The sequence below is a fragment of the Tursiops truncatus genome, chromosome 8 (genome assembly GCF_011762595.2).
Source record: "Tursiops truncatus isolate mTurTru1 chromosome 8, mTurTru1.mat.Y, whole genome shotgun sequence".
Classification (NCBI taxonomy): domain Eukaryota; kingdom Metazoa; phylum Chordata; class Mammalia; order Artiodactyla; family Delphinidae; genus Tursiops; species Tursiops truncatus.
Genome location: NC_047041.1, coordinates 9082340 through 9098064, shown reverse-complemented (window position 1 = coordinate 9098064; position 15725 = coordinate 9082340). Strand labels below are relative to the sequence as shown.

At 50.3% G+C, this 15725-nt stretch overlaps 2 protein-coding genes across 19 annotated transcripts in view; one reads left to right on the top strand and one right to left on the bottom strand.

Moving 5' to 3' along the window:
• Nucleotides 1–1009: 1009 nt before the first annotated feature.
• HEPACAM (hepatic and glial cell adhesion molecule) lies at nucleotides 1010–12934 on the bottom strand. 9 transcript variants are annotated; one of them, XM_019941717.2, is made up of 7 exons: nucleotides 12240–12934; nucleotides 6090–6431; nucleotides 5133–5414; nucleotides 4742–4841; nucleotides 3976–4217; nucleotides 3771–3841; nucleotides 1010–3206 (listed from the first exon to the last, which is right to left on the bottom strand). In XM_019941717.2, the coding sequence occupies exons 1-7, from the start codon at nucleotides 12337–12339 to the stop codon at nucleotides 2901–2903; spliced, it is 1443 nt and encodes a 480-aa protein (XP_019797276.1). In that variant the 5' UTR covers nucleotides 12340–12934; the 3' UTR covers nucleotides 1010–2900. The 9 variants fall into 9 exon arrangements, with proteins under 9 accessions (XP_019797276.1, XP_019797277.1, XP_019797278.1 ...); XM_019941718.2 differs by having other exon boundaries at nucleotides 3771–3838; XM_019941719.2 differs by having other exon boundaries at nucleotides 3988–4217.
• Nucleotides 1715–15725, top strand: part of CCDC15 (coiled-coil domain containing 15) — an 86925-nt gene continuing 72914 nt past the window's right edge. For all 10 annotated transcript variants that reach the window (XR_012333275.1, XM_073808020.1, XM_073808023.1 and 7 more), the window contains exons 1-2: nucleotides 1715–1853; nucleotides 9909–10079. The gene's annotated coding sequence lies outside the window, so the exon portion shown is untranslated. The remainder of the gene's footprint in view (nucleotides 1854–9908; nucleotides 10080–15725) is intronic.

The following is a 15725-nucleotide window of genomic DNA, read 5'->3' as shown; positions in this document are numbered from 1 at the left end:
GTGGGATCCTCCCGGACCAGGGCACGAACCCGTGTCCCCTGCATCGGCAGGCGGACTCTCAACCACTGCGCCACCAGGGAAGCCCTATTTTATGTTTTATATCTGATCATTTCAGTGTCTGAAGACCTTGGGGGTCTAAATCTGTTGCTTCTTATATTTGCTGACTTTCATTCATGATGATTTGTTTCCTTCTGTGTTAATGACCTTTCCTTGTGAACTCGTCTTTGGTTGGTCTTAGTCTCTGAAAATTTAAGGAGATGTTTTTTTCCAGAGAGGATTTGTATTTTTTATTTTAGGAGCCTGGGATGCTACCAGCTGGGGGCCAATACCAATTTAATCCAGGAGTCTCAGGTTCAGCTCCCACACCTTGCCACTGGCACAAGTCTGGTCTTTCATCAGTGCTAATATAAACATTTGCCCTTGGGTAATCCACATTTTATGAGTGCTAAGAAGTCAGGACTCACCTTACACTTCTAAGCTTTTATATACGCTGCTCCTTCTGCCTGGAATATGTGTCCTTTTATCCTCCCCCCCATGCCCTATCTGATTAATCAATCTTTCTAAGACTAAGTTCAGGCTTGTTCTCCTCCAAGATACCTTTGCTGACGATCCCTAGTCTGGGTTAGATGCCGCTCTTACATGCCTCTATAGCACGCTGTATCTACCTGTCGTTGCATTTTCCACACTGTATTGTAATAATCTGTTTACTTATCTGTCTTCCTCCATGAGACTCTCTTTGGTAGGGGTCATGGCATAGTTATGCTGTTTCCCCAGTGTCGGGCACAGGGTGGATCATGGTAGATTAATACATGTCTGTTGAATAAATGAAAGACACCCGAATAAATGAATGAATGAATGAGTGAGTGATGATTTTGGAATGGACAATATGGGATTTCCAGAGAGGGTGAAGGATGATGGAGGGATGTGAGAAGAAAAGAGAAAAGGGAAATGACTGGTATTTTTAGGCTGTTTGTTTGTTCTCCTTGATTAAGTGGAATAAAGTTGTCACTTTATTTCATCAAAAGTTTATTGAGCATCCAGTATGTGCTAGGCACTCTGCTAGATGCCAGTAATACAAAGATGAAGATCAAAATGAAACAAAAACAAAACCACTCCCCCCTCACCCCATTTAAGGCAGATTTGGCTTGAGCCTGGGAAGCCGGCCCCTCAGGGATGCAGAACCGGGGTTTGGAATACAACTTGCCTGCATCTCACCTTAATCTTCACCCTTGCCTCTCAAGGCTGACCAGCATGTACCCATCTCCAAGTCCTGCATCTTCCACCTGCCTGAACAACTTTCCCCTGCATGCATTATCTCCTTCTAGATGAGGCACCTGGGGAAGTGAGGGGAGCAGTTCTGGCTAAGGAAGGGGAGCTGCAAAGGCACACCTGCTCAGAGGAGCCTGCAGAAGTGCATAGGGGCAGGGAGCTGGGAAGGGCACGAAGTCCAGGTAAGAGCAGAGGGGACCAACAAGAAATGTTGTTGCCCTTGGGGCTGGGACAAAACTGGCCCCAGTGTGGAGTGGTGGGGAACAGGGACCTTGAGAGTCGCTCTGTGGGATGGTGCAGAGTCGGAGCAGGAGCTTAGGAAGTTAAGGAGGGACCAGGGATGCACTAGAGGCCTCAGGGGAGAGAGGTCAGAACACAGCGAGGGACTTCTTCTCTTTCAGCTTTTTAATTGCGCTCTCTCTTCGCACGGTAGATTACTGTTCCTACAAACTGTTCAAGAGGCGGCGGCATGGGCGTGGCCTGGCTACACAGTGGACCAACCTCTCGGTACTCCGCTGTTTGTGTGACTGGGGAGTCTGCCCTTGTCCTGTCTCCTGGGACCTGAGCATCTGGGAGCAGGCCAGGTGAGAGGCCAGAGGCCAAGGGTTCCATCATGTCTCCAAGACATGCTGGGGAGCAATAAGCCTCCTCCTCCCCCTACCATTTTTGGGGAGAGTGGAACTTCATCCTCTTACAGCTGGAGGAAGCCCAACAACTTTCCGGGGGATAATGATTGTTTGAAAGGCTTGTTTTGGACAAAGCCAGGGAGAAGCCATAGGTATGAGGGCTCAAAAGACAGATCTTCACTTGATTTAGCCTTCTGGGCCTGAAGAATGAGTGAGAAGCCCCTTCTCTATGGAACAGAGATGGAAAGAATGCCGGGCACGCCGCTGAGGGAGGCTTTGGGAGGAGGCCAAGCGTGGGAGGCTTGAATCCTTTGCTCTTGCTAGAACCCCGGTAGCGGGGCAACGGAATGTATTGTACTTGAGCTCCTCCTTCACCAACTGGTAGGTACCGAGGTACCATATGCCTGAGAAGGGTGCTCCAAGGTACTGCCTTCACAATGATTCGCTGGATGCTGAGAACAGCCCTCTGTACACCCAGTAAAGGGCATTGGACTTCCCCTTAGTTTAGGACAGTTGTACGTTTGAGGCAAGTGGCCTCTCTAATCTGGGCTTGCCAAAAAAGTTCCCCAGGAATCAGGAGTTTGTTCGGAGGGAAGGGGAATGGGTGGGAAGCGTGAGGGCGCCCTAGGAAGGGCATAGGATAGTCAAGGGGGTTAGGTTACTGATGTTAGTTTCCATAAGCCCCTCCGGGGATTGGGCCGTAAATTTAATAATCTATATGGTCCTAAGAGGGCACAACCCACACCCACTGAGAACACAACTAAAGAGCCGGGAGCAAACGTAACCCGGTTTCACCACCTGATCCACCCTCCGCCTTCCCGCCGCGTCCCCCATCTGCGCATGCTCACAATCGTCCACGTGCCGGAACCCTAGCGCTGAGTGAGGACCTCCATCTCCCCTCGCCCCTCGCCCCTCGCCCCTGGCGGGCTGCTGCCCCGCTGCCCTGCCCTCCCCCGGGCCGCGGGCAGCAGTGCGCGGGCGCCTCCCGGGGGGTCCCGAAGAGGCTCAGGCGCTGATCTCCACCGGGCCGGCCTCGTCTTGCTCGCGGATCAGGTGCACGCCGCCCACAGTCCGCAGTGTGCGCGAGGCGCTGCGCGAGCGGCCGGGCGAGCTCGGGGCCCGGGGCGGCGACGTGTGCGTCCGGCCCGTGGCGGGGGAGCGCGCTGGAGAGCGCGGATAGCGGCGGGCAGAGCGGCTGGGCAGCCCCGGCGAGCGGCCTGGCACGGCAGGCGACACGGAGTAGCCGGGCGGGCCGGGCTCAGTCGCGCTCCGAGGCTCCGGGGCGGGGTTCTCCTCGGGCTCCGGGGAGTCCTGCAAGGACACGTGCCGCGAGGGGTCAGCGGACAGCCGGCCAGGGCTGGGAGCGCGCCTGCTGTTCCAGGGCGCTGGGAATACCGAGGTGGAGGGGACATAGTTCCCTCTACACTCCGACTGCCTGGAGGGCTGCAGGCGTAGGTCTGTTTTTGCTTGCAACACAGGACACTTGATGTGGTGCCTGGCACATAATAGGTGCTCATTAAATGTTGAAATGCATTAGTTTGAGTGCTTTGTCCACTTACTCTGCACCTTCCACCTGCCTTGGACAGCATGGGACAGAGTTGGTTTATGGAATAGTAGGGAAATCACCAGAGACAGTGTCCAAAGACCTGGGTTTGAAGCCTAGATTTGCCACTGATTTACTTGTTTGATCCTGGGCAAGTCATTTCACCCCTGTCAGCCGTATTTTTCTCATCTCTAAAGTGGGGATGACACAAATATTTCTTAGGGTTATTCTGAGTCCTAGAAAGGTATATCTATATGGTATGGCTACGTAATACCAGAACATGGTAAGGGCTGGTGGAGTGTTTGTGGGGCGCCCAGCCCGAAGCTGCTCACCTTGTCCTTCAGGATGTAGAGTGCCATGGGGTTCTTCCGCTCCTGCTCTCCACTCCGTGGGAGGGTGTCTGCTGCACGGAGCAAAGAATGGGGTGGCTGGCCCAGGTACAGAACCCTTTCCACCAGCCAGCACCTACACTCTTTGCTTCCCGATGGCCAGGTAAGGCCATCGGGAAGCCAGCCTCCACCAAATGGTCTGGAATACCTGAGGTCCTACCTTGGCCGCTCCTCTCCCTGCTCTGCAGTCTTCGTGCAGTTGGTGCAGGAAGGGGCCCTGCAGAGCTGGCTTCCTTGTCGCCCATTTCGGCCTTTTCCCAGCAGCTTACTGATCTGAGTGAAGATGGGACGGGTGAGTGCGTGGCTGGGAGCTCACCTTCTGCTTTCAGGCGGTCATCATTCTGATCCATATATTCCAGGGAGTTTTGCTTCTCCAGCTTCCTCTTCTTCCTGCAAATCAACCCAGCACCCTGTGAACAGAGCTGTCGAGTGTGAGCAGGAGAAGTTCTGGGGGCGAGGACACTGGGGGGATCTGATGGCCACAAACGAGGCCTTGTAACAGGAAGACGGGCTGAGTGCGGTGGGAGGGGGAGTAGTCCAGAGCTTTGGGATGCATCCCATCTAGGTTTGCCTCCTGAGTCCGTCCCTAGCATTGTGACTGTGGGCTAGTCATCTAACTAATCCGAGTCTCAGGTCGTTGTCTGTAAGCTGCAGATAATCACATTTAAAGGTAACACCCTAACCACAAACACAGTGCCTGGCTCACAAAAGGTGCCGTGTAAGTGAAACCAGTATTCATCGTGCTGGGGTTGTCAGGGTTGTGAGCACAGAATGCAGTGGTAAGATGGATCTCCCGGGAAGAGGTGCGGGGCCCTGGGAGGAAAGGCGTTTAAAGAGACGAAGGAAAAACAGAGCTTGGGGCTGGGATGGGTTGAAGGATTCAGGTGCTCAGGGAGAGGAACTTGGAGAGTTACCCAGACTTTCTGGACGGTTTCCAGCAGGCACAGACTGTCACCAAGGTCACAAGGAGGAAGATGCCTCCTGTGGACAAGATTATGTAGAGGGAGCTTCTTCCTAGGGAGAGAGAGGCAGAGAGTGGGGAGAGACTTCAGAGGGGGCAGGAGGTGTGGTGAGGAGAGCTTCCTGCGGCCGAAGAAATAGAAAAGGAACCCCAGGCAGCATGGCTGGCCAGTGGTGGACCTTGCCCAGAGCTCACTTCCTACCTGTGGCTGTCCTCCAGGGAGAGCTGGCCCATCTCTGCCTCTCTCCCCCTCCAGTGGCACTCTGTCTGGGAAGTCCTTAGCCTCTCATGGGCACCTGCCTCTCAGGGCTTTGAGTCCCAAGGGAGGGCAGCGGGAGACTCACTGTATACGGTGATCTTGACGGGCAGGCTGCGGCCCTGGCTGATGGGGTTCTCCACCACACAGCTGTACAGGTCGTCGTCCTCCATGAGCACGCGGGTGATGGTGAGCACCTTTTGGTCGGGGGACAGGAGCATCCGCGAGTCGTTGAGGAGGGGCTTGCCGTCCTTCAGCCATGTGTAGCTGGGCTTGGTGCCGTTCTCGTGCGAGCAGTTCAGGGTAAAGGCCTCGCTGAGCTCCAGCACCGTGGTCGAAGCCACTAACACCTGGGGCCTCGAAATGGGCACTGAGCCCGGGGGTGGGGGGAGCCTGTGAGCCACAGGCCAAAAGCATCTCCCTTCCCCTTCTTAACTGCCTACCTTCCAACTCAGTCTGCAGTATTGAGAGATCGTCACTCCAGCTCTTTACCACCATCCATCCACCCATCCATCCATCCATCCACTCACTCATCTATTTACCCACTATTTATTGAGCACATACTGAGCACAGGGAGTACAATGCCAAACAAGACAGCTATGGTCCCTGCCCTCGTGGACCTTCCCTTCCCTTCTTCCCACATACCTTTCCAAGATGTCTTAAACTGACCCAGCCTGGAAGATATTTTAGTTGGGCTAAGCTTAGGTCGAAATAGGTTCAAATATTGGCTCTACCACTTACTAGCTGCCTGAACTTATGCCCCAGTTTCCTCATCTGCAAAATGGGGTCCATGATATTAACTACCCCTAGATTATTATGAGCATTACATGAGTCAATATAGGCAAAGCACTTACAATCGTTTCTGGCACGTAGTAAGCGCTGTATACGTGTTAGCTATGGCCTATCTGCCAACCTCTAACATTCCAGTTGGCTCACTCCCAAGCGGCTTTTGTGTAGCTTTTCCTGGGGTCTAGCTAATATACTGGGTGGACGTGGCCCCAGTTCCAGTCACCAGTCCCGCCTCCTTCCCTGCCAGAGACTTTACCATCTACAGTGAGGTTGATGGTCTTCTCTCCAGTGAAGGTGTCATCGGTGATAGAGATCTCAACCTCATAGGTGCCCTCGTCGGCCAGCTGCAGGTCGCTGAGAAGCAGGGAGCCGTTTTCAAAGAGGCGGATGCGGTCTCGGTAGTCGGGCCGCAGGGTACCGATGACCTCTGTGCCGATGGACTGAACCACGGTCACTGGCTTGTCCCGCTTCAGCTGCCACTTGACAACGGGTTTGTCACTGCTGGTGCTGCTGTACTGCACAGAAAGCAGGGCCGCCTTCCCCACTGTGCCATGGATCAGGCGCACCGGGCTGGTGATGTTCACCGCCTCCAGGGGCTCTGTGGACAGAGACCCACGAGGTGAGGGCAGCGTCAGGCCCTGGCTCCTAACGTCACTCCCATCTTCGAGTCCTCTGGTCTCTCCATGCCTCACCCTTCTGAACCCTTCACTCCCTGTCAGTCCTTCCTTCTTACCCTTCGACTGTAGCTCTGGCCCCTCTGCTCCCCTGTCATCCCTCACACCCATCCCTTTGCCCTCAATCCTTCTTCAATCTGGACCTCTGCCTCTGGAGGTTTTCCCTATTGCCTTCCTCTTGAGGAAGATTCCAGGTAACCCATACCTTATGTGGCCCATTTATGGAAATATGTATTGAGACTCCCCATGTGCCAGGCACTGTTCTATGTCCCCAGGATATATCAGTGAGCAAAACTGACAAACATCCCTACCCCCTAAAGCTTATAGGTCATTAGACCCTAGAGTGAATTTGTCAGATTTTCTCCTTAATTGGGCATTGGGAAAGTGAGGGATGGAGAAAGCATGGAAATGTAGATTCCCAAAGAAAGGAGGGTGTCATGAGACAGTGCCAGTAGAGGGCAAGTTTAGGGGCCTGAGGACAACTGGACAACTCTCCGGTCATACCAAGAGCCTCCCCTATCCTTGTCCCAGCTGCACGTAGCATCATACTAGGTCTGCCCAGGGCAGAACAGTCGTGGAGATTCACCCAAACTCCAGCCCAATTTGCATCCCCTATGGAAGAGGGATTTGGGACAGGTCAAGCAAAGAGCTTGGAGTCAGAAGACCTTGTAAGATTGGGCTCCACTGCTTACTGGCTGTGAGAATTTGGGCAAGTCATCCTTCTAGGCCTCACTCTTCTCTCTTAGAAAATAAGGATGATAACGATAACAAGAGCAAGTGTCTTCTCCAGTTCACAGTGCAAAAGCATGATATGTATGTCAGTTACTGTGGTGTAGGGGAGAGAACACAGGATTGAGCATGAGAGATCGGGGCCCTATTGTTGACTTAGGACCTGGGAGAAGTTGCTTGTCTGTTCAGGGCTCAGATTTCCCACAGGTCAAATGAGTGGTAACGAGATGGTCTCATGGTTTGTTCCAGCCCTGTAGTTAGTTCTGGGATTTTACCATCTTGTCCGATGGCAGCCCCATCCAGAGACACATCTCACATTTCAGAGATCTCTTAGGAACTTTGGGGCCTGAACACTTGCTGCTCGTTGGCCTTGTACCTGGCCTTGCAGAGCAATACAGCCACCTGAGGGAGGGGTCTTCTGGAGAGGATGTCAGCTAGGAACAGGACTGAGTTTAGCTGAATAGATACGTACGTGTCAGGTTCTCCGTTCCTCTGCACCCCCAGGTGCTTCCTTTGACTGTCATTGCCTCTGAAGTTCCCTCCTTCCTTCTCACCCCTGTTTCCCACTCTGCTACTGCTGCAGTGTAGATTAGGGGAAGGTGAGCTGTACCTTTCCAATCCCTATTCCTCTCCTTGTACCTCGAGGACCCAGACCAGACCAGGAGGCAATGGAACTAAAAGGTTAGCTGTGGAGAGCGAAGCAAATTTTTTTTTTTTCTTGCGGTACGCGGGCCTCTCACCACTGTGGTCTCTCCCGTTGCAGAGCACAGGCTCCGGACGCGCAGGCTCAGCAGCCATGGCTCACGGGCCCAGCCGCTCCGCGGCATGTGGGATCTTCCCGGACCGGGGCACAAATCCGTGTCCCCTGCATCGGCAGGCGGACTCTCAACCACTGCGCCACCAGGGAAGCCCGAAGCAAATTTAATTTAAAAACATATCCAGTCCATTTAGGGAGCAAATGCATTGTTAAGTAATGAGCTTATCATCTATGGAAGTGGTCAAGGAAACACCAATTGACTCTTCTTTCACCTCACTGTGCTTCCATTTCCTCCTCTGAATAGTGAGGTGGTGGGACCAGATGATCTCTAGGGGCCTTCTCCACCCTGACATTCTATGATCCATCACCTGTCAAGGATGTTACAATCATAAAACCTTAAGCATGGAAGAAACTACCTTAATGATGAAAGCCACCATATGTATGACTATTATATACTTGTTGACTATTATATACTTGTTACTGAGAGGAGTCTCAATTGGCAGGAGTTAGAATGGACAAAATCAACTATTTTCAAAATTTTTAAATTAAAGTATTTTTGTTCCCACAAAACCTTATGGAAATTGAAAAGAAATGAAATTTAGTTCTAGTTCATCTGATTTGGTTCAAGAGGTGGTGAGGACCAGAGCCCTGTCCTCCCCAGTACCTCGGGGTGCTGCTAGGAATCCTTATGGCTTTGTGTATCAGGCTGAAATCGTTTGGCTACATGATCCTTAAGATTTCTCCAGCTCTTAGTTTCTGTGATAATTTAGATGGGATTTCCTGCCTCGCATCTGCTAGCCCGGAGATGGAAACAACCTAAATGTCCATCATTGGATGAATGGATAAAGAAGATGTGGCACATATATACAATGGAATATTACTCAGCCATAAAAAGAAACGAAATTGAGCTATTTGTAATGAGGTGGATGGACCTAGAGTCTGTCATACAGAGTGAAATAAGTCAGAAAGAGAGAGACAAATACCGTATGCTAACACATATATATGGAATTTAAGAAAAAAAAATGTCATGAAGAACCTAGGGGTAAGACAGGAATAAAGACACAGACCTACTAGAGAATGGACTTGAGGATATGGGGAGGGGGAAGGGTAAGCTGTGACAAAGCGAGAGAGAGGCATGGACATATATACACTACCAAACGTAAGGTAGATAGCTAGTGGGAAGCAGCCGCATAGCACAGGGAGATCAGCTCGGTGCTTTGTGACTGCCTGGAGGGGTGGGAGGGAGGGAGACGCAAGAGGGAAGAGGTATGGGAACATATGTATATATATAACTGATTCACTTTGTTGTAAAGCAGAAACTAACACACCATTGTAAAGTAATTATACTTCAATAAAGATGTTAAAAAAAAAAAAAAAAGACAGCACCTACAATGTGAAGGTGATCTTAGGACTAAAAGGGTAGAAACCAGGCAAGGGACTTCTTCCTATTGGGTCGGTAGAGGATGGGCTGACTCTAGGATCCCAGAGAATAACATCTTGCAAATCAGATTATCTAGATTTATGGCATGCTGTGTTTATGTCTGTAAATAGTATCCTAGCCTCTAGAAAAGCCTTGTTTGAATGTTCCAGGAATAGGGCTGTGATGAATTTAGGAAAGACTCTTTAGGCCATATTAGGTTCAGAGCACTAGGTGTTACTTGCCTGAGGCTAGGTTGGTGATTGCTGTCATAAGGGAGTATGGCAAGGGATTAAAGTAAATCTCTGGGAGCCAGGGCCACATGGTCCAGCCCCCCTTTTAGTGCCAATCTTAAAAATACATTTCCCAGCCTCCCTTGCAATTAATTATGATACTACTGAGTTCTAGCCAATAATACTAGTAAAAGTTGTAGACACCATTTACAGGCTGATTTAGAAAAACCTCCCTCCTTTTCTTTTTTCATCCTCTACCTAAAAGAAATGAAGATAAATCTCAGACTGACCATGGGAAACACATGTCAAAGCTGATAGCACTCCATCAGCTTGGTGCCTGAAAAACCTCACGGAACAGTCTTTCCTCACCCCAGGCCTAGCTCGAACCCGTGTACCCCTGCATTGGCAGACGGATTCTTAACCACTGTGCCACCAGGTAAGTCCCTAATGGTAACCTTTTAACTGGCATATCCAATGGGCTCTTTCAGGTCCTTATTATACTGGGCTCCTTGATACATTTGATGATGATTGTCCGGGAAACTCCCAACTCCCTTCATTTTCTGGATACCACAGTCTCCCAGGTCTCCCTCTGTGTTTCTGATTATTCCTTCTGGGTCTCCTCAGTGGGCTTGATTCTCTGCCTTCCTCTGCAAATCTTGGGGTTCCTCAATGTTCCATATTTAGCTCATTTTCTCCTCCAAGGTAATATTTATTCATTATCCTTGTTTTAAATCTCACCTCTTGGCTGACAGTTTCCAAATACTTCTCTCCAACCCTCCAGCTTTAGGTTATTCAACATTTTCCCACAAAAGTCCCATAGGCGTTTCAACCTCAAGGTGAGCGCAACACTAGCTATCATATCTCCCAACCTTGCCCCATTTTTAAAATTTATGGTTTCACACAGAAACCCTACCTCCTTCTCTAGATCGTTTCACTTCCTATAAATCACTAGGTCCTGACTTTCCCTCCAAAATATTATCTGAACATCCCTCACTCCCTCTCTCTTTATTCTAATTCCAGCCCAGGTCATTTCTCTCCTGAACTATTGCAATAGCCTCGCTATGGTTTGACTTGTGTCCCCTAAAATTCATATCTTGAAGTCCTAACCCCAAGTATCTCAGAATGTGACCTTATTTTGCCGTGTGGTCATTGCCAAGGTAATAAGCTGAGGTCATGCTGGAGTGGGGTGGGCCTCTAATCGAAGATGACTGGTGTCCTTTTAAAAAGGAGAAATTTGGATATACACACAAGCACAGGGAGAATGCCATGTGAAGATTAAAGTTAATCTGTCACAGCCAAGGAACTCCCAGAAGCCAGCAGAGAGCGCTGGAACAGAACCTTCCCGAGGGCCTTCAGAGGGAGCGCAGCCTTGCCAGCACCTTGATCTGGAACTTTTAGCCTCCAGAGCTGTGAGACAATACATTTCTGCTGTTGAAGCCACCCAGTCTATGGTTCCAGCAAATGGATACAGGCTTCCTTTCCTATCTTGCTTGCCTGTAGTTTCACCTCCAATGCCTCACTGGAGAGTGAGGGACCTGAGCTATACTCTGGCCCTGCTGGTTCCCAGATTAAAAACCATTCAATGTCCTCCCCCGCTCCCATTGTTTGCAAATTATATTACAGTTTCCTTAGCAGGGTTTACCAGACTCACCTAACTCCACCCACACTTTCTTCTCCAGCAGCGGTGACTGACTGGGCTGCTCCTAACATGTGATACCATTTCAAGCTGTTGACCTTGGCGCATTTTCCCAACTATAATGCTCACTCCCACACCTATCTGTTTTTCTCATCTTTTAAAATTCAGTGCAGACATTCCCAGGAAACCTCCCCTGATATTCCCCCACTCCCATTCTGTACCACCAGCGCCAGCTTCCTGATGGGGTAGGTGACCTCTCTCTGATTCTTGGGACCCTCTGCCTCTCTGACTCATAGTAGTTTCTGCATTTTATTAAAATGATCTCTGCATCTTATTTGCCCCACTAAATTGTGAATTCCTAGGCTCTCTGGAATAGTGTGTGTGTGTGTGTGTGTGTGTGTGCGTGTGCGCACATAAGCACATGTATTTCAAATAAGATCATTTCTCCAAGAAGTTGGTAGGGGGAGGTAGGTGTCTATGGCGTGTGTGTTACGCATAGGTTGGTGTTACTCTCCCAAACCAGGAGGCTTATTATCTCCAAAGCTTCTTTCATCTCCCTTGTTATTTTACACTCAGAGAAGCCAGGGTGGCGGCTGGGGAGACACAAAACCAAGATTTCCCCACCCCTCCAAGGCCCACCATAGTCCCTCGGAAAGAATGCCGGACTGGCCCACGCCAACAAGACATCCCATCAGAAACAGCTCATTGCCCTCCATCTAATGTACTGAATGCCGTGGGAGCTGCAAAGTCATGCAGGCTTTGGGGGATGGGGGGCAGGGGCCGGGCAGGAGGCACACAGAATGAAGAAATACATTCAACACGAATGCCTGAATTCACTGAGATGCTTCCCACGGTGGCTAAGCATTCTCCCCTCCTCCCACCCCAAAGGCATTCTGGCCCTCAGCTCTCCCCTCCCTCTCCTTCGAAAGCCCCGGGTCCCTTCTCCAGACCCTGTCTTACCCTCTGGTCTCCTACCTGTCTGGATCAGAAGCAGGTAGAGAAAAGGAGTGAGGCGCAGGGCATTGAAGGCTCTGGACAGGGCTTCCCTTTCTCTCTTCATTTTGGGTGGCGTTCTCCAGCTCTGGTGCACACAATTAGCATGATTTCTCCACTCTGGGCACGTCCCTTTGTACCACTCGGAGTTTCTCTGCCCGAACACAACCCTGCCAAGTTCTCTCTGAATACACAGAGCTCTGTGTGTTGCTGGACTTGTTCTTTCCTCTCTTTCAGACCTGGCATTTTCTAGTTTCAAAGCCCTACATCCCGGGTTCGGAGGAGAGTATCTGCTTGGGAGATAATCTCCAGCACAGGGTTCAGTCTGATGGGTCCCAGCAGCCTAGCAATTCTTTGCCGGCCTGTGCTGAGCCCCACTGCCAGGGGGAGATGAGGATTTGGGCTCAATGAATGGACTGGGCCGGGACACACACTAAATTGGACCTTGTGTGTCCCAACCTGTCCTGTCTCCACCTCACGCTCCCTGTTCCTGCGAAGGAGGGTGTGCGCCAGGGACACGCCTCAATAAGCTCTGAAAATGGAGGGAGAGGAGCTTTTCAAAAGCTGGGGGATGAGAGATTCCAGAAACTGCTGAAGAAATGGAAAACTCCTGTTCCACCCCAAAGAAAGAAGATTGGAATATGGCTTGAATTCTATTATTTTCATACCTGTCCTGGTGCTGCTTGGGCTTCTCTCTCTATCATAGAATCACGTAGATGCTGGGGACCTTTCTCCAGAAGCTACTCTGCTCATTCCCCAGCCTCCAGCCCATTTCCTAGAACATGTCAGAACAAAGACGAAGGTAATAGCCCAAGAGCCTGGGGTTCTGTCACCAGCTACAGCCCAGCCGTTTCCTCAAGTCTTGAGGTGTGATGAAGAGAGACATCCCAGCTCTACCCTGACCCTTCATTACCACGTCCACATCCTCTCCTGAGGGGCGTCAGTGGAATGTATGCTTGCTAACTGTGTGATCTGGGGATGGGTGTGCAACGTTGTTAATTCTCCAATTTTACATCTGTAAAAGGGGGAGAAACAGTAGCTTTCTTGTAGAAATTGTTGAGAGGATTGATGAAGATTTAGTATGGTAGGGTACCTAGAAAATTCTTTGTTGGAGAGGTGAGATATATATATATATATATTTTTTTTTTTTTTTGGCGATATGCGGGCCTCTCACTGTTGTGTCCTCTCCCGTTGCGGAGCACAGGCTCCGGACGCACAGGCTCAGTGGCCATGGCTCACAGGCCCAGCCGCTCCGCGGCATGTGGGATCCTCCCGGACCGGGGCATGGACCCGTGTCCCCTGCATCAGCAGGCGGACTCTCAACCACTGCGCCACCAGGGAAGCCCCAGAGGTGATATTTTAAACTTTAAGAAAAAACTGCCTCTTCTTCTTTTCCATTACTTTAGGGATCTTTATATCTTGGTGAGACCAAAGTTTACAAGTTCCCCTCTTGATTGTCTCTAACGCTGACCTTAGTTTTGTAAGTTCAGTAGCTATCTCTCAAAGTATTCTTTTTACATACTGGAGACAGCTTGTGTAAGCCAGGTTTCTAGAACTGAAGATTGAGTGCATGGTCCATCTGAGCCAAAGGATGGGGAGGAGAGGTGGGAAGCATTGCTTTTGAACTTCACAGAGGAACTCCAAAAATATTCTGAAATACACAAGTCAGATTTTTTTCCTTTTGCATCTTTATGGTTGTGACTTTTTCCTACCCAGCTCAAGGCGCTTGTCTGCCTCTGGTAGAGTTAATGGTGTTTCAGCATGAATACAATGAAAAAGAGAAAGGCAATATTCAGCTTCTGACATCGAAAATAGTATTTTAGAGTCAGTAGCAAGACGAAAGGCTTGAAAGCCAGTGTTTGTAAGGTACAGAAGGATATTTTAATTTCTTTTATCTGCTCCTTTGATGTATCACAGAGCAGGCTGTGGACCAGGTCATAGCGTTCTTCTATAGTTGTATACAAATGGCCTCTTTTGCCTGTGATGGTTAGGTCCAGAGGCTTATTGTCTGAGGTAAAAGGATATGATGTTCAGGAAATAGAAAGCCTGAACTCTGCCTTTTTCATCCTGAAGGACTGTGGAAAGCGAGCTGTGATAGAGGGAGACCTGGGCAGGATCTAAGTTCTCCACACCCCCTCCAGGGATGAACCTTAGGCTCTTTACACCCACGCAGAATACGAAGGTGCCCCAAAGTGGCCACATGTTCCCTTGAGGGGACCCAGAGGTACTGGAGGGTAAAGCACCAATAGAGGGCAGAACAGGGAGCAAAGGGGCCGCACTGTGCAGGTGACAGCTGGGCCACCAACCGCCCCTCAGACCAGAGAGCAACCTAGACTTGTGCAGAGACCAGTGGGAGTCCTGAGAAGGCCACACAGGTCCCCGGACACCATCTCCCGCCTTGCCACAAGGACCCCTAAGCCACCCTAACCCTTCTCAGAGAAGAGCTGGGTTTGGGGAAGAAACTGGAAAGGCTGATCCAATCAGAGACTGAGCTACCTCAAGAGAATGTTCAGGTGGTTGGGTTAGACTGAGTTTACCAGGATGGACTGACTTTTGGTTTTCCTCTGCTGCCCTGGGCGGGGGAGTGGGGTGGGGGTGGGAGGCTCACATGGGAGACCCCGGCAGCTGCAAAGGCGCAAAGGCACACTGTGCCTTTGCACAACTGAGTGTACGAGGAGCAATTCTGCAATCCTGCTTCAGGTGTTTTAAGATGAGTAGCCCTACAGAAGCGTATATCATCTGCTTCTGTGCTTTTCTCATCTCAAGAACAGAGAGTTCTTGGATTGAAGTACTGTGTCTTATTGGCCTCTGTAGCCCTACTGTGTAACACAGGGCGGGGCACATAGTAGGCGCTCAGCAGACAGTTGCTGACTATTGAATGGGCGAAAACTTGTGGTGGGTCGGGGGACCTCTCTAGCAGCTGGTGGAGTGGAGGGCGACTGTGAGGGGGATTGGGCGAGAGGAATGACAGCAGGGAGGGCACCAAACAGCAACTGCAGATGACAGAGCGATGTGTGAGCACACATGCGGCACCCCTTCTGGAATTCCCAGAAGTAACTGGGATTCACTTTGAGGCGGGCCACCGATCCAATAGGCAATGGGTGACAGAAACATAAGGTAACAGTCCAGCCAACGTAGTCTCACACACAACACGTACCGGTGATCTCACCTGTCTGAGCTGACCTTGTTTTATCCTTCCATGCATTCCTTGGGTTTTTCCCTGTGGGTGTGTCTGTTCCAGCTAATTGTTGATGATTCAGACTGGGGTTTTTGTTTTTTTGTCTTTCGTTCTTTTCTTTTGGTACGGATATCCTGATTATATATATATTACTTTTCTTTAGCTCTGAAGAGGGTTGTCCCCCTGGGGATCAGAAAACATGGTTACTGTGGCCATCTCCTCATTAGCCTGGGAGACTCTCCAGGGCAGGGGCTGTAATTCCTCATTCTTATGTG

Excerpts from the sequence above, each read along its gene's own strand:
- HEPACAM (XM_019941717.2), bottom strand. The coding sequence starts at position 12,339 with ATGAAGAGAGAAAGGGAAGCCCTGTCCAGAGCCTTCAATGCCCTGCGC. Across the intron at positions 5,415-6,089 it reads CATCAACCTCACTGTAGATG|TGCCCATTTCGAGGCCCCAG; the intron begins GTAAAGTCTCTG and ends CCCCGGGCTCAG. Across the intron at positions 4,218-4,741 it reads AAACCGTCCAGAAAGTCTGG|GAAGAAGAGGAAGCTGGAGA; the intron begins GTAACTCTCCAA and ends GTTGATTTGCAG.